The following is a 21,419-nucleotide window of genomic DNA, read 5'->3' on the forward strand; positions in this document are numbered from 1 at the left end:
TTTTCAGAGCAACTGTCCATTGTATGCGAATTGCCGGTAAGCTAAGCGCTATTGAAGCGCAGTGTCCTAGCCAGTCGAAGGGCGGCTCACTGCACTTCTCATCGGAGCCTCGCCATTGCCCCATGCCTATAGCCAAGCAATATAAAAGTCTATGTGCAGATAGAACCGAAGGAAACACTTACTTATACAACCACAGAGATAATCTGAGGGTGATGGGGAAACGTGACGTAGCAATAATTAAACATCAATTAGCGGCCAAAATACATATGAGGGCGTGCGAAGAAATTGTAATGGGATTGAATGTGCTAGTGCTAATGTTACCAAATGTTATTTTGTGCTTAAAGTTTGAGACAATGCCGGGGTTCGAAGTTAAGCAAGTGTCAGAGGCCCGATCGGCGAGGGGGGCACACGGTGAACTACAAGCGAAGCAGTGCAGGGGGACGTGTGTTAGAGGCTGTTTTACGACGGAGAAGCGCAGAGCAAGATAAGCTTTGAAGGAAGATACGAGAACACGAATAACAAAAACGGACGACTAAAGTACACATATACCTGTACCGCGAAAGCATGGGCACGGAATGGAGAAAGAGGACATGGAAGTTGGCAATGAAGTACAGGTTAATTGGAAGCGCAGATAGACATCCAGTACTAATCACAAAGAAAGAGAAATGAAGTCGGTATATATGATGCAAAAAAATAAATGAAAACGAGAGAGATTTACAGGTATGGCAGAACATTATTGAGGAGCGAAAATGTATACTAAAAACCAAAAAGTGCAGTGCCTCGCTATTTTAGCTTCTAGCTGGCTGCGCGAGGACAAAATCGTTCCGACACTAACATTTGTAACATGGTGAAGCATATGTCTGCTGCAGACAAAATCTGGGAAAAACTGAGCACATCGTCAATGAATGCCGCGATATTCACCCAGCAAGACCCGCAGGGAACGTCTACTTTTCAAAAACACTCTGTTCCAAAAGAGATGGAAGAATTAGACAGTTTTAGCGTGTCCAGTTTCTCATTATACGTGAGCGGATTGCGGGCTTAGCGGAGGCTTAAATTTTAGCCGACGTATTGGTGCCGCCACGTGGTGGCGCAGAGCTAAGCCGAGCAAACGCAGAGGAAATATTGCAGTATCCAAGTGTATTCTACTTCCCCGTTGATCTCAAGTTTCGGCAGTGACGTGATCATGAACACGCAGCCTTTCTAAATGTTTTTTTTTTCGACAGGAACATTTATAGAAGGCAAGACATTTTATATAGGGCATTGTCGCTAGATGGAACTTCACAATATGTCACTACCAGCGTCCGATTATCTGTTATTACGCAAGCGCCCTTACGTATAGCGGAATACTGGACGCGCAAAACCCTATTAAATAGTCACTGTTATATAAAGTTTGTAAACAGGGCTAAGGTGCCTCACTTTATACCACAGTGTGCTATTCCACCTGTCAGCGCCTTTCTTGATAGTAAATAATCAGGCAGTCTAAATAAACAAAGATGCTTCGAGTGTTGTTGGGAAAGAGCAGAGGAGAGATTGATGGACCCGGAGTCGTTACATGCATATCTAAATGTAGAGATAAAGGTTTCGATAAAGAAAGAAAACATCAAGGAAAGGTAGGCAAGATACGTTACTGGCAACACACACACACACACACACACACACACACACACACACACATATATATATATATATATATATATATATATATATATATATATATATATATATATATATTTGTGTGTGTGTAGAGGAGATATATATATATATATATATATATATATATATATATATATATATATATATATATATATATATATATATATATATATATATATGTGTGTGTGTGTGTGTGTGTAGAGGACATATATATATATATATATATATATATATATATATATATATATATATATATATATATATATATATATATATATATATATATATATATATATATATATATGTAGAGGACAGCTGCTAGGGCAAACTAGGGTAATCTAAGGCAAACTGCCTTCTGTCTGCAAGCGACTGCAATGAAGAGCCATTTATTTAGAGAAAATTGACGGCTACAGTAGCATGCCTTCCTTACAGTGTAATTCCACAACTTGGGAGTCGTGCGACTGAACCAATAACCAGCCCAAGCGACGTCATAGAAAAGTGTGAACTTTGCACTGCCCTTCGTCACCTGTCGTAGTGAAGGCTTGCTTGGAAAAATAAGACCCTCGTAGGTCAGCATTCGTGCGTGTCTTTTTCGCCTCCTTCCAGAACGTCCTTGACCGCGCTCCCTGTCGAGAGCGTTGGACAATAATTTTTTCACTTCACGAGCGACAATTTCTTCTGGAGATGTGAAAGCAGACTTGATCGAATGAAAAGGCAAATCACCTGGGTTTTGTGGTCATGAGGATTCCCGTATAATGAAGGACTCGGAATTACTTTCAATCGGCGGTAGTTTCTTGAAGTACACCCATGTCACGGTGCAAGAGCGTTCTTTTAGATCCGCGCCCTTTGGAATGCAGCCGCCACGACCGCCAATCGAAAAAAACTGAAGTTCGGCAGATTTAACACACCTGACGCAGCTGTCGATTAGACAGCAGCGCCGGTGACAGAACTGATATAGGGAATTCAAACGCACTGACTCCTTGCACGTGAAATACAAAACGTCTTAAAAGGCTTTTACGAGAAAAAATTGCAGTCGTTTGGGACAGCAGCACTCGCACCCAAGTGCCGTCACCACAGGCAAATATTAGGCCAAACTAAAGTGATAGATTAGTGTGCGTGAACGTCCTAGGCGTCAATATTGTAGGGAACGGAGCTTCAGTAAGCCAGAAATCGAGCGAAATCCAGGGCAAGGTTAGAGACTCCCCTGGGACACTCAAGTACTAGCCCGATGATGAAGGCACTGAGCATTACAATTCTGCCTCTGTTACTCAACCACTGCTAATAGAAAAATTTAATCGCAGTTTATTGTAAGACGGAAGGAAAGGCTACTTGTCCAGTCCTATTCGACGTTTAGAAAAAAAGAACTGAGTAACGCTACCCTCGACAACGATGTGGGCGGTCGAAGAGTTTCGTTTTCTCCCCTTTGCACAGAACGCGCTTTGGCGTTTCAGTCGCTTCGTTATTGTGTAGTGCTGCGCTACGCAATAAAGAGGTAGGATGGAGCATACGCCAACACGTTAGAACACGATTGAGGCAGAGCCACGGCAGGGCAGCCGAACAAATGCGCACCGAATTGGCTTCCAGCCACACAGCTTGCAATGTTCAGGCTGAAAGCCACCAGTCTTATTGCGTACATTAAGATTATGCTCCATGAGATGCGCGTTGAAACAGCTGCCCGTTTGGCCGACATACCGGCGACCGCAACTGAAACGAATTTCATAGGTAACGTTTACCATACATTCTGTAAATTTATTCCTGTGCTGAGTCGTGCAGTGCGGCTACTTCTCTTTTGTTTGTCATTGCACATATTTTTGACAACTTACACGCCGGTCAACTGATTCTTGCCATGTGGTGTTTTTCCGAGACGACTGCCCTAATGGGGGGCGTGAACCTTGTGTGTTTTGACACTAAAAAAGACCTCTAGGCAATTCCGCTTGGTTGTTTCTATGCCCTTAACAAGCCTTATTAGTTCCAGCGTACTACACAATATTTTTTGGTTAAGATTTTACTCTTGACACGGACATGTTTTTTCCAGGGTTAAAGGCTTTTGTGACAGCTTCTAAGCAGTTTTCGTTGAATAACCCATGAGAAATAACAGCGAGAATAACAATCCGTGTCGGCGGGTAAAACTGAAAGGGCGTGCTCTTTCAAAGAAGGCACACCGTGTTTCACCGGTACCTTCGGCGCCGGTGAAACACATTAGGCCTAAACATTAGTCTAACCTATTTCTGATATTTCTGGGGCCCTTTTTTTGCACGCTCACCACACAGCGCTTTGTGACACATTTAGCGAAAGGCACGTCGGCGCTGTTAGTTTAAAGTTTTTGGTTAGTTTCGCGTTGGCTGAATCATGCGGGGCCAAGTTTGTGACGCTTTTTATGACCTCCCCCCCCCCCCCCCTCCAACTACATATACCCTCTTTGGGTACTCACGCTTTTCGAAAACGCAACGAGCGATTGTCAAGAACAATAACGCGGGAGTGTATTGCTCGCGCCGGCAGAACGCGCGAAGAATAACGCCTAGGACTTCAAAAGCCATGAACTTCTAACTTCTAGCTCGAAAATCCTGTTTTCTGAACAACTGAAAACAGGCTTTGCACCCGCACGTTTACCATGAGTGCGAGTAGAAGGCATTCTGCGAGCGTGTGACTGGTAGACCTGCGTTGTGGCCACCTGTATGCGCGTGGCGAACCATCGTGTCAGCTGAGGCCAAATTGTGTCGAAAACACGCCGTCATCCGTGTATTTGCGTTCCTAAAGAGCAGGAAATAAGACCCAGGATTGCGTGAATGCTTGCAAATCATATATTTGTTCGTCATACGTTACGTACGGTATTGTTTGGGATGAGTGAGGCGTTTTCTATGGCATGTTTGTAAAAGCTATTCGTCCTTGTTCGTAACGTTGGCCATTGACCACTTTCGCGTGTTTCGCCTCTACACCCAATATTCCTGTAACATCTAAATAACAAAATTACACATGTATGTAATTCACTTTTTTCACCTGATGCCGTACGGTGAAGCTTGGTACGGGAACTAGTCTTGCTTACATGGTGCCACAACACTAGATGAATTACCAAAAGGAGGAACGAGCATTTTTAGGGAAAAATAAACGTTTCTTCATTTCACAAGGTGTCTCGCGTCTAGATTAAAATTATTATGCTACACGTTCGATGGAGGCTTGTAAGGATGGCTTACAATCATATTTTAACAAATGAAGAAAGCTATTCCACATAAGACAGCGCGTGATTGCGCACTAGAAGCAAAAGCTGCACGAGGTATATGAAAGGTTTAACGAAGTGCATCCCAGCTGTGCTGCCGAGCCGATGAACTGTCCGAGGATCGCTGGCCATTCTTACAGCGTTGTGTGTTGATTGCGACACGGTGTCGGCGCTGAGCTCCTCATCGGGCAATGTGGGTGCATGTGCAGCAGTCCATTGAAGAAGCACGAAAAAATGGACGGACCAAGATAACTGAAAATTTGATGCCTTTTCGGCTCCCCATGCGTGAGCCTTGTTCACACAGCCATTTAAGTACGTTTCAGTACGTGATGCAAGCAGCAAGCATACATCGGCGAAAGAGTTGGCGTTGGTCGCCATAGAGTGTACACCGTCGGAAGTGTTGGAAAACTATTGGTCGCCAGGTCAAACGGCTCGCTTTCCGCGCGCGAGTCGGGGTTTTATTTATTTATTTTTTTGTCTAGGAAGAATACGTCCAAGGAATTGATCCGTCGTGTTCCACTGAGAAGGACGATAGGACGATATCTGCACGGGATAAATGAGCGCGTTATCGAAGGGCATGCCAGCTGTGCTCCGGTGCCCATTGCTTGCGTGCAGACAATTTCTGCCGCGATGCCGTTCCAAGCCGTGACCCCACAAGGCCAAGGATTCTCTGCACCTGATAATACGACTGACGCCTTACGTGGACGACGGACAAATGCCTGTTTATGCAGTGCAACCATACGGATAAATTTATATATAACCAAGGTGTGACGTCTTATCACAGCACGCGATCAGGATTCTTTTCATACAGCGGTGACTTTACAGCACAGCCTAACGCTGTCACAACGGTGAGTGACGTCACAGCACAGCGTATGCCGTCTCTTTGGCTGGGACCGCCTCGACTGTGAGGAGAAGCGCGCGCCATGTTTGCTTTGAAATTTCAGCTGTTTTCGCGGCGCGTAGAGGGGTAATACTTGACAGACACGATTCTTAGCACGTATTGCACGCACTGTGCGCTCAAATGACCAGAGCTAGTGAGGGTGCCCGTGGAAGTCGAATATGTCTCGGATAACATTCGGCCAAATTACCCTACGTGTAATCTAGCCGAATTAATTAAAAAAGTAATCCATCTTCGTCTAAGTGAATTTGCTTCTTCTCGGGGTGCTCTGTGTTCGAGACAAATAGGATTTAGCACTGAATAATCGATATGGTTAGCTCATGTTGACATAGAAATGTGCATTCGACTTGCATGACTGTGCGGAGATTAGCAAGCTATGCTGTTTCCGTCTATACAGTGGCCTGGATACAAGAGTTTCTGGTAGGCAATTGTTTTCTTTTTTTTTCAAGGATGGGGTGTGTCGTGTATATATAAACAGACAAGCGGTGTACCCCAGGGATCAGTTCTTTCTCCCAGTTTGTTTACCGTTTTGTTAACTTTTGTGCCAGTTCATTAGAATGTTCAGCTCTACCTCTAAGCCAATGACATAGCATTTTTCTGCTTATCGCGGAATAATGAAATGTTATACCACACTTTACAATCGTATTTGCACTCGAGTCCCAACTAGACGGACTGTCTCTTTCTCTTAACGTCAATAAATGCTTTTCACTTTTGCTTCCATCTTCAAATCTGGCTTTTATTTTTATTCAGTATCGAAATGAGCCGGTACCGCAAGTTTCAGCTTTCAAGTACTTGGAAATAACATATAACGGTAAGCTAAACTGGTAGCAGCAAATGGAGAGAAACTCTAGTAAACGATAACATGCAATCACACTGTTGCGCCGGTTTAATAATAAAAACATGCGTGAGCGCGGAACCGCATTACCGATTATGTAAAACCTTTACGACCGCCACATTCTAAATTTCGTCTGTGTTCTTATTTTAGGATGTGCAGCATACAAGCCACCACTTATAATACTACTGGAAAGGCAAGCGCTGCGTCTTTGTCTCAGGCCGGCCAAGACTTCTGGCTAAATACGTCCTTCATCTTGAGGTTGGAATTGTTCCGATTAAGTCCACATTTAAGCAGCTTGCTGGTCCGACTCTCCTGAAGCTTCACGATGCATCTCACTCTCGTTTGCAATCCGTTTTTATCACTTCTGTTTCTTTTTTCAGAGCATGTTAATGGCGTTATAGACAGCCAAAGGATGCTTTTGTTCAGGCGCTGTTATCAAAACTTTAAGTTAATCTACCGTGCCTGATATATTCAAAAAGAAATTCGTTGAAGGTTTGATTGATTTTTGATTATATCTTTATAAAACAGGCGAAACACTTTCCAGCACGCTACTTGAAGGTCTCCGTCAAGTTCATGTTGGTCAATTCTCTTCTCCGTTTGTTCTTTCTACAGACGCAACACAAAGTTCAGAGGAGGCTGAGTTGTTATGTTTTCCAATGAGCTTAACTGGTCTTTTGCTTTCTGTCTCGCTTTCTGTCTGCCCAACATTTCTTGCAGGATATCTGGCAATTATCCTGGCCATCAGAAAATTTGGCCTGCAGAAATATAAAGCGATAATTGTTGCATATGCGCTTTTGGTCTGCACACGATGAGTTTATAAGCTGTCGCACCCGCTGAGTATATTTCCGACACTTGCCCCGGACTGTTCGCATGAAGTATGCTTTCTCGGGGTGCCAGGACATAGTGCGATCGTTTCAATTGAATCTGGTGACTCGCTCGCGTCATCGTTCCTAAATGGCCCGATCCTAAATGTCTTGCCTCATTTATCTTTCATAACAGGAAGTACATTTAAATAACTTTTATTTTTAAATTGTAATGAATCATCCCTACTCTCCGCTGACGATATTGGACATCTGAAATTTACGTGGAACACGAGCAAGCATGCGATGTGACGTTATCAAGCTTCGCTTCCAGAATTTCTCGCCTAAATGTATACCTTCGTAGGCATGGTTTATCTACAACTAACCTCTGCCCCTTCTGTAACGAACCAGAAATTATTGACCATTTCTTTCTTTCTTTCGTGCCGCTGCTTCTCCTCCCTCCGCAGAATGTTGCTGATATTTCTGACTGGTAAACTGGGATCAGCAGTCGTAACGCCAAACATATTGTTATTTGATGCCTGTCAATTAGGCACAAGCCGCTGGTCTGTGATTAGTGTTATAAATTAATTGAAACGTCCAGAAGTGCATCAATGACCATGATGCACTTTATTTTTTTCTATGTTTATAAATTAGCCCTCTCAAAGGTTATGTTATCCATCAGTTGCCTAATGCTTCGTTCTCGGTGTTTGTCTATTTACCACTTTTTGGTATTTTATGTACTTTCCAATTTATCCTATACAGCCTACCGCTCTAGTGCGTACAAGCGACGTTTTTTGAAGCAGCAACAACCTTACTTCATGATGCATTCAACGCTCTTCCTGACCGTTGCGATCCCTTTTCTGTGTTATGTTGTGGTCTTCGGGGAAGTTGTTTGTTCTTGAAACGTCTGTGTCTCATAGACCGGAAAACTACAAACTTCACAATGTCACCGACAAGCCGAACCGCCACTTACGAATAATTTGTCCGCTAGCGTTGGCGCAAAGCGGCAACAGTAAATAAGCGGCGCAGTGCGGCATCCAACTAAAGACTAATCTTGAGGTTTTCTTACGTAAATGTTCGTTCGGTTATATAATTGCGTACGACAAATATCGTGAAGTGGTCCATTGCAGTACAGATGCTCAGCACAGCCATTGGCATGTGCGTGCTGATTATGCCTTTTGTTTGCCCATAATTCAGGCATCATTATTCCTCTCCGGCTGGTAGATTGTAGCTAGCCTCCAATTAAAGGGATCATGTTATATCTAAATTTTTTAACTTGTTCAAGTAATGGGATTGTGTTTCTTAAGTGGAGTATATTGCCAAGGAATATTTTTACGGTGCACTTCTTTTAATCTCTGGGATCGTATTCCTTCTGAGTAATTTTCTTTCCGACTTTATTGCGTCTTGCACTTAAGAATTATGTACTCATTTACCGTATTCTATGCATATTTCTATGCATATTGTATGCATATTTAGCATATTTATGTACTCATTTAACATATAGCTATCCAGCATTATCATATTTTGTTTTTCAAGTGTCATCAGCATGAAGTGTAATGTGGTGGTATCTTGAGCAACGAGGTTGAGCTCTGGCGTGAATAATTTTGATGTCATTTATTCTCTCCAGTTACAAATAAACGACACATCCTGTTCTCTGTCCATAAAGTAGCAGCAAATTCTTGTGTTTCATTTCCTAAGCGATTTTATTGCCTAAGTGAATCCTTGGGCCCTATAACGTAAAACTATTCCAATATGTTTCTATTCCAATTTCCTGACGTCAAATTTGAGTAACCACCGACGCAAGCACCGGGCGGTCACCCGCAGTGTTGTCTGAACAGACCAATCAAACGCTCTCCTCGTCCATAGCAGGTCACTTTTGTTTGCTTGAAAAACGAATAACATTGCCTACACTGAGTGGCTTGTCGTATCTAATTGGCTGACATGAGGCGAGGAGAACGCTCAAGTGGAGAGGGATTCACTGGGGCAGAGCCAGTGCACTGAAAATCGATAACCGGATGAAGAGGGTGGTGCCGGCGTCTGCGATTGGTCGGCTTTCCCTTACTTAGCTTGTGGTGGCTGATCGAAAATCGCGGCGTCATGCAACGGAAGCTTAAAGGGACACTAAAGCGAAACAATAAATCAGTTTAGACTAATGAAGCATTGTTTCAGAACCCTGCAGGCAGTCACTTCAAAAAAATAGTTTGATTATTAGATGAGAAAATGAAGGTCCAGGTATCAGTGTTTGAATTTCGCGCCAGAACCCCAGCGCCGGTACGTCAGCGTGAGGTCATGGATTCCAAAGTATGTTTTCGCATTTGGGCCGCGTTGGCTGAGTAAAGGTTCCTGAAACTTGCCATGTTTAATATTTGGTTCATTGTAGTACCGTAGTTATTGTAGTTGTAGTATCTGTACCGCTATATATAATTAGTAGGCCCTAAAGGATGCCATAAAAATCCATGACGTCACAGCCACCAGGTGCGGGAACTTAAGTAGGCGTCGCCACCCGTATTTCGTTCTTGCGATTTTTCTGGCTTACCAAACGTCTTATCGTTGTAAGGGTGGTGTTTTTGATGTTGTAGAAAAGTAATTTACTGATGCAGAAGAAATCATTTTTCACTTTAGTGTCCCTTTAAGAATGACGCTAAAACTGACCCTCAGCAAAGAAGAGTTGGCAGAATGAGGTAGTAAACGTGCTGAAAGCGCTTGAAAACGTTACACGGTGACGCAAGAAGTTTTATTGTACGCAAATACACCCATGCTCTCCGGCAGGTGCGAGTAGCCAGCGTCTCAGCGATCGGCGGCAGCCATCTTTTATACCTTTCGGAACGGGGCAGCCTGCGGCTATTCCGAAAAAAATTCAGTTTTGTTCGGCATATTAATGCATTTTTATCGCGTACACGTCACTATGACGTGTTGAGTTTGTGCGGCTTTGTGACGTCGCGTGACAGGCAGGTGAAGTGGGTGCAGCCCGATAACTTTTTACCAATAGCCGAGGGCTAATGGCGAAAAGGGGTCAAATCAGAAATAACTGTTTTTCTTTTTTATGTCAAGTCATGCATAATCAGTGTGTACGCATCATATCAGATGGGGAGGTATTGCGGCTTTCGTGACGTCTCGTGACAGACAGGTGAAGTGGGGGGTGGTCGAAAAATGTTTTTGACCAGTCGCGGAGGGCTGATAGCAGAATTGGAATAGAAAAGTTTGGAATAGTTTTACGTTATAGCGCCCCTTATCTCCTAAATGATTGCTGATAATTTCAATGCTATTCTTTGTCGTCTGCTTACATTTATCACATTCCAAGTGTTTCTTGTAAGCCTTCTGCAATCAATCAAATTATTCATGCCATCTTTATGTTTATATAATCTTATCAATTATTTTCTTTTTGATGTCTCATTTCTTGGCCACGGTTTTATATCTCCTTAACTAGGATTGTTTCGAAAAAATTAGTTCCCCATTTTCATAGGCGTCTCCCACTTTGTGATCCCCTATGTTTTTCAATGTCACGTGCTCTTGGCACGCCATATACATTTCTTCCAGTTTAGTAACATCTCATTTATAATAGTTTGCATGCTATATAACTCTAAAAACATTATTTCGCAGTCTAGTTAATTTGTGAGCTTTTCTGTGTTTTTTTCTCTTATCCTGTGCAAGAATTTTTTGCTTACCTTTGAATATAATAAATTGTTCGGCGTCGAGAATCGCAAAACCAAGAAAGTAGCAGTCGGCAACTGGCTGCCATGTTGCACCCAAAATCTTCTTCTTATCAATTATTCACGCAATTAATTATATGCATCGATTTATGAGCATGAGATAACATTATACTCATACATTATTCAGAAGTAATGTTTGACAAACACAATTTTGCGCATATCAATTACGCCATAATGCATAATTTACACGTCTGGGTCATATCCCAAGGCTACGTTTCTTGGAAACAGTCAACGGCGTCATTTGGGATACCGAGGAACTAGCGCGCTGCTGCTGCAAACAGGAAAACTTGACGCATCGAGAAAGTTTCTTCTGGTTAGCTGAATTAAATTTGACACTAACTTTTAGAGGACGCAAAAAAAATTTAAATGAAGTTATGGGGTTTTACGTGCCAAGACCACGACCTGATTATGAGGCACGCCGTAGTGGGCGACTCCGGAAATTTGGGCCACCTGGGGTTGTGTAACGTGCACCTAAATCTAAGTAAACCGGTGTTTTCACATTTCGCCCCATCAAAATGAGGTCGCCGTGGCCGGGATTCAATCCCACGACCTCGTGCTTAGCAGCCCAGCACTAAAAGGGCGCAAGGAATGATGACGCTGTAGAGGCATACAAAATAAATACTTGGGTAGCGCCGAACATTCAACTGCTCCATTTGATGGCTAGTCTGCTAATTATACGCATTGAAGTTCACATGACAAAACAACACAAAAAGCGCAACCTGAAGACATCAATCACAAAGGTACAATGCAGCGTTTATACTTAATGAGTGTGACATCGTGTCACAGTATTTCACACTAAGAATGCTATGTGTAATTGAGTTAGTGTCTACGCACTCTGACAGTACCTCGCTTCATCTAGTTATGGAGTAATATGTAGGTCATGGATCTGTCTAAAATTCGCCGCATTTGGTTTTGAACAAACATCTCGTTTGTTATATTAGCGAAATCTTTCATTGCAAATTCGTTCTATGAAGATACTCTCAATTTTCCTCCTTGTCGCACCATCGTATTGTTTTCAGAAAGTTACAGGTAAAAATCTCTTCGAACTTTTACAAAAAGTTCTACTATGATGAGCGCCACATTATCGCCGAAATGTCATCTAGAACTAACGAAAAGCTTGGCCAAAATTTTCACGACCTAGTTATGCACTGAAAATTGTCTTGCAGAATAGTTTATTTGTGAACGTAAATTTATTTGCTCTAAAGAAATATGCTGCTAGCGCACAAACCAGCTGAACCACAAGGGGCAAGGTACGAAACAATTTCAGTGTGTTACCTTAACGAGGTCATGCAAATGGTAGAAAAAATAGTTTTCTGTAGCCAATCACATTTCCATGACAATTCAACAACTACGGCGTCAGATCTACCATTTCTAATCTCGTGTTTGTGTCGGCCTGCGGCCAACACACAAGCGCGCTTAAATGACCAGCATTGACGCTCTAAAGAAAGCAAAATGGTACGTGCCCAGCAGGCTAGAAGCCAATGAGCAGGTCAGGTGCGATCGAGCTCCACTAATGGACGGCTGGTGACTGAAGCAGTACATAGAAAAGCTACAAAGAAGAGTATAAAATCGAATAAGATAAAGTAAACAAAGTGTCTTATCAAAACCAGTATTAAGGTTTAGATAAAAGGTGAAGAGGTAGACGAAACCCGGGGCACTACGCCGACCAAAGTAAAATTTAAAAGAAAAGAAGACGTTTTGGCTGGAGCCTTGTTCACATGTAAAACTTACCTGATTTACGTTTGCATGTGAGCCAGGCTCCCGTGTGGGAGCCGAAACGTCTTCTTTTCTTTTAAATTTTACTTTGGTCGGCGTAGTGCCCCTGGGTTTCGTCTACCTTTTCACCATCTCCCATCCTGACCAGACGGGCTTCCGTCAAACACTGAACTTCGTTGAGGGAAAACCAACACCCATTAAACTTCAATATAATTCAGCCCCATAAAATACAGAAAAAGATCAAGGTTTGATGTGTCTGAGCTTCTTTCTTGCAGGTGATACACAGATCTCTTGCTTGCCTTGCGTCTTTGTATTTTGCTGGCCCACTTTCCCTGTTCTGTATGACTCACGATAAGATATATCAGGATTCGAAGTGTGAACGAATGACTGAAACTGTTCTACAGTGGCGTGACGAGTATCCCATCATGAAAGAGAGATAAAATGATAAATAAAAGGCTTGAGGTTAACCAGGATTGAGCCCGGTTTGCTACTAAGCACTGAGGGAAAGGAAAAAGCGGGGAAAGATTGAGAAAAGAAGGGAAAGTGCGCTGTAGGTATATATCGCCGCAGTAGGCGGTTTTATACTTTATATCTCAGACGGTCACTCAGTCAGGTAGCCTTCAAAAATTGCAACAGCGCTTTAGTGACCTTTTGTAGCTGCGATATGCGAGCCCATGACCCCAAAGTCTTGTTCAGGGCGAATGGCTTTCTATGCGACTGATTTAGTACTGTGCAGAGGTCATGACTTTCAGTTTTAAATGATGAAACTTCCGTTTCACAGGAGGTGTTCTGTAGTCTCCTCGACACCACAGGTGTTGCACTGCAAAAGATTCCAATCGAAAAATTCACCTACGGTTACGATACTCCCTAATGCGAAATTTGAGCGCAGCTGTATACGTGCTTTGATTTCGCAATATATTGGTTGGCGCGGACAATCTGTCTCGTGATACCCGCCGTGGTTGCTCAGTGGCTATGGTGTTGGGCTGCTGAGCACGAGGTCGCGGGGTCGATCCCGGCCACGGCGGCCGCATTTCGATAGGGGCGAAAACACCCGTGTACTTAGATTCAGGTGCACGTTAAAGATCCCCAGGTGGTCAAAATTTCCGGAGTCCTCCACTACCGCATAAAACATAACTCCACTACGGCGTGTCTCATAATCAGAAAGTGATTTTGGCACGTAAAACTCCATAATTTTATTATTTTTTGTCTCGTGCGGCACGTTGCGAACGGAGCGAGATGTGGCACCACTGCGTCGCTAATCGTAAGATCGCGAGAGGCGGCGCGTGGGTAACGCGTGGGCGCAATCGGCAGCAGCCGCCACAGCTCCGCCCATGCTGCGCTTTCTTTTTTTTTATACAGACGACGTCCGCTACTCTGGCGCCATCTCGTAGCGATCATCACCGCAAAGCCCGTCTTGCACGGCATTACGCTTTTCGTTTAACGCTTTTGTTATACCCTCCTCCGCTGAGGTTCAAGGCCTGGCGTGCGTCTAACGGTAAAAGGTAGCTTTACGGAGCTAGCCTCCCAGCCTCTCCGTTCCCCTTTCGAACCCAGCAGGGACTTTCCAATAACGATGTTTTATCTCTCTCTCTCTCTCATAAGAGATAGATAGATAGATAGATAGATAGATAGATAGATAGATAGATAGATAGATAGATAGATAGATAGATAGATAGATAGATAGATAGATAGATAGATAGATAGATAGATAGATAGATAGATAGATAGATAGATAGATATTGCCACAAAGCTTGTGTAGGAGCGGTGGAAGGCGTGAAAGCAAATTTTTGCGAACAAATTCCCTTCGCGGCTTCAAAGATGTGTTTTATTAGTCTTCTCCACCTTCCTCCAACTTCCATAATGATATATCTGCCTTATGTGCGTTTGTCAAATGAAAGCCTTAAGGGTGATGCAAGCCTTAAGGGCCACAGCTTTCACAATCAGGCTTTTCAAGAGCAGATGAAAGACTACCAGCCTTGCAGACTGTCTGGGCTGTACGCTTCGTTTGTTAGCACGCGCTCGTGATATAGATCCATGCTCTTATCGCGTGACGCCTATATAACTCAACACACAGCGTGGCATGCGATTACCTGCCTTCCACTACAGATATCAATGCTGTATCGGCCGAGACAATGCATTCAATGTGCCAGATAATTCGTGTCCGCCTTCGAAACAGGTCTGCCGAAGAGTCCGCCATCGGAGTACACAATGCCGCCGGCAGTGGTTTTCGCCCTTGTACTTGCCTGTTCCTGCACTGCCACGAAAGGTAAGCACTTGCCCTCAACCTGCAATTCGCATCGATGGTTTACATGGTCAGATCTCGTAGTCTCACACAAATTGCTTCGCACAGGTGGCCACTGCGTGTAACATTAGGACATTTATGCTGCCGAGCGATGTCTTGGCGTGCAAGGGAAATAAGAGCGGCACGCAAACTACCCCCGTATAAGTAAATGCCTAACGCCTTCCAGGGTACCACGGCGGCGACATTGGCACGAGAACTGATACTTGTGACAGCCGCAAATAGAGACTAGCGCGTTTTTAAAAGAGTGAGCTTGGCCTTTTTAATGCGTTAGCAATACGAGTGTAGGAAGCCGGTCAGGTCGTACAGGCATATATATATATATATAGTTATTGCAGAAGTGGGTGAATACAAAATGTGGAAAATACAAAGCACCATACAAGAGAAGCACATGTGAGTAACATGGCTAAGGAGAGCACTACATAGCATCCCCAAATTCGCTATGTGGTAAACAACGGATGGGACCAGGCAGGTCATTCCAGAGATCAATTGTCCTAGGAAAAAAACTGTATTTAAAAGTGTTGGTGGGAGCAAAGAAGACAGATAAGTTTAAGTCATCGCTGTTTCTCGTGATTAGGGGCTTTGCACGGGTCAGATATGTGTTAGGGGAAGCATAATGCGGAGAGTAAAATAGAGAGTGTAGAAGTTTCAGAGAATTAATGTGACGACGGTGGAAAAGAGGGGTTAAACCGAGCATATGCAGATGAGATGACGTTGAAATCATTCTGTTACAACGGCTGTATATGAAACGGACCGCCTTTTTCATCAAAGATTCAATTTTGTGGATGTCCGAAATTGTGTAAGGGTTCCATATGGTAGCCGAGCATTCAAGCATAGGTCTTACAAGTGTTTTGTGTGTAATGGGTTTAGTTTCTCCGGGGGCAGCACTTAGGGTCCAAGTTTTTTTAATGCTTTGTTGCAAGTTAGAATATGTTCTGACCTGGATAACCTTGGAGTGAAAAGGAGGCCTAAATACTTATATTCATATGCGTGCTGCAGAAAAGTGGATTTATAGGAGTAATTGGAATATCAGGAATAAGCATGCTTAGGAAAGGACATGGCGACTGTTTTTTTAAAGTTAATGTTCATTTGCGAGACTTCGCACCATTCACAAAAACTTATAAAAGATCGATTCAGAGTGTTATGATCGTTAGGTGTAGAAATGACATTGTAGAGAAAGCAGTCGTCAGTGTAAAGCCGAATTTTTACTGAAACAGAGTTTGGGATGTCGTTAATATAAATAAAAAAGCAATGGCCCTAAAATGGAACCTTGGGGTACTCCGGAAGATACTCATGTGTCAGGGAAGTTGAATGAATTAAAAGAAACACACTGTGAACGATCATCAAGAAAACTACGGATCCAGTCAACGAGAAGAGGGTTATTAAGGATAAGGCTTAGTTTATGTAATAGTTTAGGATGTGGTAAAGTATCAAATGCTGTGGAGAAATCAATGAGGAGCGCATCTACTTGATAACCTAAATCAAGAGCAAAACTGATGTCATGTGTAAATTCAGTTAATTGAATCACTGTGCTAAAACCACTACGAAATCCGTGCTGAGCGCTGCACAAAATGTTATTAGACTCGAGAAAAGTGATAATGTGTTTATAAATTATGTGTTCAAGGAGTTTGCATGCATGAGAAGTTAAAGAAATGGGTCTATGATTTAGAAGATATTGTGTCTGCCCAGATTTGAACGACGGAATGACTCTAGCCCGTTTCCATGAACAAGGAACTGAACAACTAGACACTGATTTCTCAAAAATTTATGTGAGGCATTGACACGTTCAAAGCGCATAACGATGAAGGAACACATCGTTGGCATTGTCTGGACTGCAGCCTTTTTTGGTGTCAAGATTTAAAATAAAGTTCAGGACTCCTTGCTTTGATATTGTAACATTGCTAATTACTCAGGACATGCTAGTTGTTGTGGAGCAGGGAAGAATTACCGCATTGTCCTGTGTAAATACCGGCTGAAAATATTCATTGAATGCTTTAGAAATAGCTCTAGGATCACTTATTTTGGGATCATCTAATATAAATGCCTAGGTGGTGTTTTTCTTAGGCGAAATCGAGCTCGAAAATTTTCGTGGGTTATTTTAAATTAAATTAGGTAGAGTGAACTGATTATAAAAGTTCTTAACTGGATCCTTTTTTTGACGGAGCTCTTCCTTCATAAAGCGACACTGCTCATTTGTTTCGGCTCTCATGTGGCGCTTCCGACGTGCTCTGGCTACTTGACGCTTCAAATGCAGTATTTCCCTTGTCATCCAAGGAAGGTCAAGGTTTTTATTTTTTGTTTTTAATGGCACATAGTGCTCTATGCAAGTATGAACAATGTTTTGAAAATGGGATACTATAGTATTGATATCACTGGTAGTGCATAACCGGGAGAATCTGTCGAATGAAATGCTTAATGTATTAAGTATGGACGTATCATCTGCATGATTATAATCGTAAAAAACTGATATATTCATAGTGGCGCTTTGAAACTGAAAGATTAATAGTAGCAATAACAGCTATGTGATCGGAAATACCGTCCGTAATCTCACACTCAAAGCCACTTGTAAAGAGCGATACATTTACGAAATCAAATCTAATAAGGCTTGTAGGATCAAATCTTGTAGGATCAGATACAATTTGTTTCAATCCAAGGCATAGTGAAAATTCAAGCAACTCTCTAGAAATAGGGACGTTATCACCAATTACCTATAATGAAGCCCACGAAACGTTTGGTACATTGAAGTCCCCAATACAGATTAAATTTGAAGAGCCAAAACGGCGCTCTTGGATGAACGCGTTAAGGATCATTATTTCATTTGAGGTATGTCTGGGAGGTCGATAAAACACACCAATGGTTACATTTGTTTTATTAATGTGCACCTTACAACAGCTCGCCTCGATTTCAAGTGGGGATTGTAGTCCAGAAAACTGTAGGTTGGAACGCAAAAACAAAGGAACGCCTCCACCTCTGCCCGCTTTTCTGTCTACTCTTAATACGTTATATCCTGGGGAAGGGGGGGGGGGTATTTCGCCGTCATAGATGTCGCTATGCAACCAGGTCTCAGTAACGCCGATCACATGCGGGGAATGTGATGTCACCAAAGAGGAAAAGCTTGAATATTTGTTAGATAGGCTTCTTGCGTTAAGATTTATTATACAAAGTTTATCCTGCATGTCATTATTAAGTCAAGGATTGTTCCCCTAGGAGTGCGGTAAATGAGGGTGAGTGGTACCATCACGAGCTTTTACAAGAGATTTTGAAACAACACCCCAATTTTAGAGCTCATTATCAACAAACGCATGGTCATACCGGAGGTGTACCACTGAACCATTGTTACGGAATTGTGCTGTAGCGACCCATAGTTTTTTACGGATAGAGCGCACGTTCGAAGAAAAATCTTCGGATATGCGCCACTGGGATCCTTTTAGTTTATAGCCATTCTTTAGGGTACTATTCTTTTCACGAATATCTAGGAGCTTCATAATGACGGGCCGGGGCCTCCCACGTCTAGGTCTACCAAGCATATGCAATGGCTCAACTTGAGGAAAATCAAGCTTTAGTACGTCAGTAAAAAAATTTTTAACTTGCGATTGCAGCGATTCATTAATGTCATGCTCAGATTCTGTTAGACCATAAACATTAATATTCTTGCGACGCGAGCGATTTTCTAAATCATCATTTTAGGAAGAAAGTGTGTTAATAGTGGATGACATTTTCTGAATCTGGCTCTGTAGGTTATCGTATTGTGCTGCCCTAAACGTGGGTGCCTGCTGCTCAAGATTAACTACGCGTTTTTCAATGGCCTCAATACGAGCGTCGATAGATTTTCGCATGTCTGCTATATCCTTTGTTATGTTAGTTTGCCCGGCAAGAAGCTGAGCGAACATTTCGGATACCATAGAGCCAGAATCATCCGTTTGATGGTGGAGCGTTTTGTATGGCCCGGGTTTGTTTCAATATCGCCACTCAGTAGGAGCCTGCTCATGCAGTAAACAAGATCAGCACGTTTTAAAAAGAACCAGATTGGCCTTTTTAATGCGTTACCAATACGAGTGTAGGTAGCCAGTCGGGTGGTGTATATATATATATATATATAATCATGTAAGAAGTTGACAGACAACGACACCAAGGATAACATAGGCGAAATTTCTTCCACTTACTAATAGAAATACGGAAATGATAAATTGACAGAAATTAAAGCGGATGAAAAACAACTGGCCGCAGCTTGGATACGAGCTGACGTCTTCGCATTATGCATGCGAAGACGTCAGCGAAGACATCACCACGTAAGCTACCGCGGCGCCATTTTCTCATCCATTTTCTGTGGCATTTATATTTATCCACCACAAGTAACCTGGTAGTTCTGCTAGATAAATATAATTACCCCAGAAAGTGGATGAGAAAACGGCGCCGCGGCAGCTCAGTTGGTAAGAGCATCGCACGCGTAATCCGAAGCCGTGTGTTCGTATCACATTTGCGGCCAGTTCTTTTTTCATACAATTTCATTTCTAATAATTTATTGTTTCTTTAATTCTATTATTAAGTACAAATAGGTACCCTTATGTTGTTATTGGTGTCTTTTTTCGTTGGATTCCTCCTCTCACACACAACGAAACCACTAAATTCTTCTACTTAGAGAGTAGGGTATTCCCCCCGCCTCACTCCAAGCTAAGCAGGCCGCAGGCGGTCACACTAAGACTTCTGCAAACGAACTCATACTCAAATCCGGCGTCCCTTAATAGCATATATCCCGAGATTTATCCGAATTGTTATTGCGTGGCCTGTGGTGAGGTAGCTACGTTGCCTCATATGCTCTGGGAGTGCGGGTCGCTGGGCCCGAAGTTCACCAAGGAAGAGCGCGGGACGCGCTCCTGCGAAGTCCCGTCTTTGAGGACCAAATCCTGGCCGTCCAGCGCGCCCGCGATCGGGCAGGCAGACTAGATCTGGCAGTCCCGTCGTCGGATTAGCCGGGTGCGCGTTTTCTCACGCTTTGCTGGACCAAATAAAAGTTTATTCTGTCACTCACTCCCTCTTATGATATGATTAATAAAAGTCGGGCCTCTTGGTTCCTGTTTTCTCGTTCACATACATACATACATACATACATACATATATATATATATATGCATATATATATATATATATATATATATATATATATATATATATATATATATATATATATATATATATATATATATATATATATATATATATATATATATATATATATATATATATATATATATATATATATATATATATTTGTCACCTTCGCGTATAACACCGCCGTTCAACGCACAACCGGTTACTCGCTATTCTACCTTGTTTATCACCGTCCGCCCAGTTCCCTTCTTGACGCTTCTTTCTTCTCTGCGTATGTCAGTCAATCTCCATCTTCCTGCGAAGAATATGTTTCCCCCCTTGACCATTTTCGCAAGCGTGTAAACCAACCAACCCAATCGGTTCTCTTCTTATGCCCCGGCCCCACCTTAACGTTACACCCATCATTCTTCTTTCCATAGCTCGTTGCGTCGTCCTCAATTTAAGTAAAACCTTTTTCGTAAACCTCCAGATTTCTGCCCCATAGGCGAGTACTGGTAAGACACAGCTCTTATAGACTTTTCTCTTGAGGGATAATGGCAACGTGCTGTTCGTGATCTCAGAATGCCTGCCAAACGTACCCCAGCCCACTCTTATTATGCTGATTATTTTAGTCTCATGATCCGGATCCGCGGTCACTACCTGCCCTAAGTAGATGTATTCCCTCACCACTTCCAATGCCTCGCTACCTATCGTAAACTGCTGTTCTCTTCCGAGACTGTTAAACATTACTTTAGTTTCGAGCATATTAATTTTTAGACCCATCCTTCTGCTTTGCCTGTGCAGGTCAATAAGCATGCATTGCAATTGGTCGCCTGAGTTACTAAGCAAGGCAATATCATCAGCGAATCGCAAGTTAAAGGTATTCTCCATTAACTCTTAACCCCAATTCTTCCCAATCAAGGTGCCTGAACACCTCCTGTGAAAACGCTGTGAATAGCATTGGGGAGATCATACCTCCCTGCCTGACTCCCTTCTTTATTGGGACTTGGTTGCTTTCTTTACGGAGGACTATGGTGGCTGTGGAGCCGCTATAGGTATCTTTCAGTATTTTTACATAAGGCTCGTCTACACCCTGATACCGTAATGCCTCCATGACTGCTGAGGTTTCGACTGAATCAAACGCTTTCTCGTAATCAATGAAAGCTATATGTAAGGGTTTGTTATCTTCCGCACATTTCTCTATCA

The 21,419-nt window shown here is 42.7% G+C and overlaps 1 protein-coding gene across 2 annotated transcripts in view; it reads left to right on the forward strand.

Moving 5' to 3' along the window:
- Positions 1-14,935: 14,935 nt before the first annotated feature.
- LOC142571194 (uncharacterized) overlaps positions 14,936-21,419 on the forward strand; it is an 84,393-nt gene continuing 77,909 nt past the window's right edge. For both annotated transcript variants that reach the window (XM_075679464.1, XM_075679465.1), the window contains exon 1: positions 14,936-15,092. In XM_075679464.1, coding sequence (XP_075535579.1) covers positions 15,035-15,092 — 58 coding nt within the window. In that variant the 5' untranslated portion in view covers positions 14,936-15,034. The remainder of the gene's footprint in view (positions 15,093-21,419) is intronic.

This window comes from Dermacentor variabilis, chromosome 2 (assembly GCF_050947875.1).
Source record: "Dermacentor variabilis isolate Ectoservices chromosome 2, ASM5094787v1, whole genome shotgun sequence".
NCBI classification, from domain to species: domain Eukaryota; kingdom Metazoa; phylum Arthropoda; class Arachnida; order Ixodida; family Ixodidae; genus Dermacentor; species Dermacentor variabilis.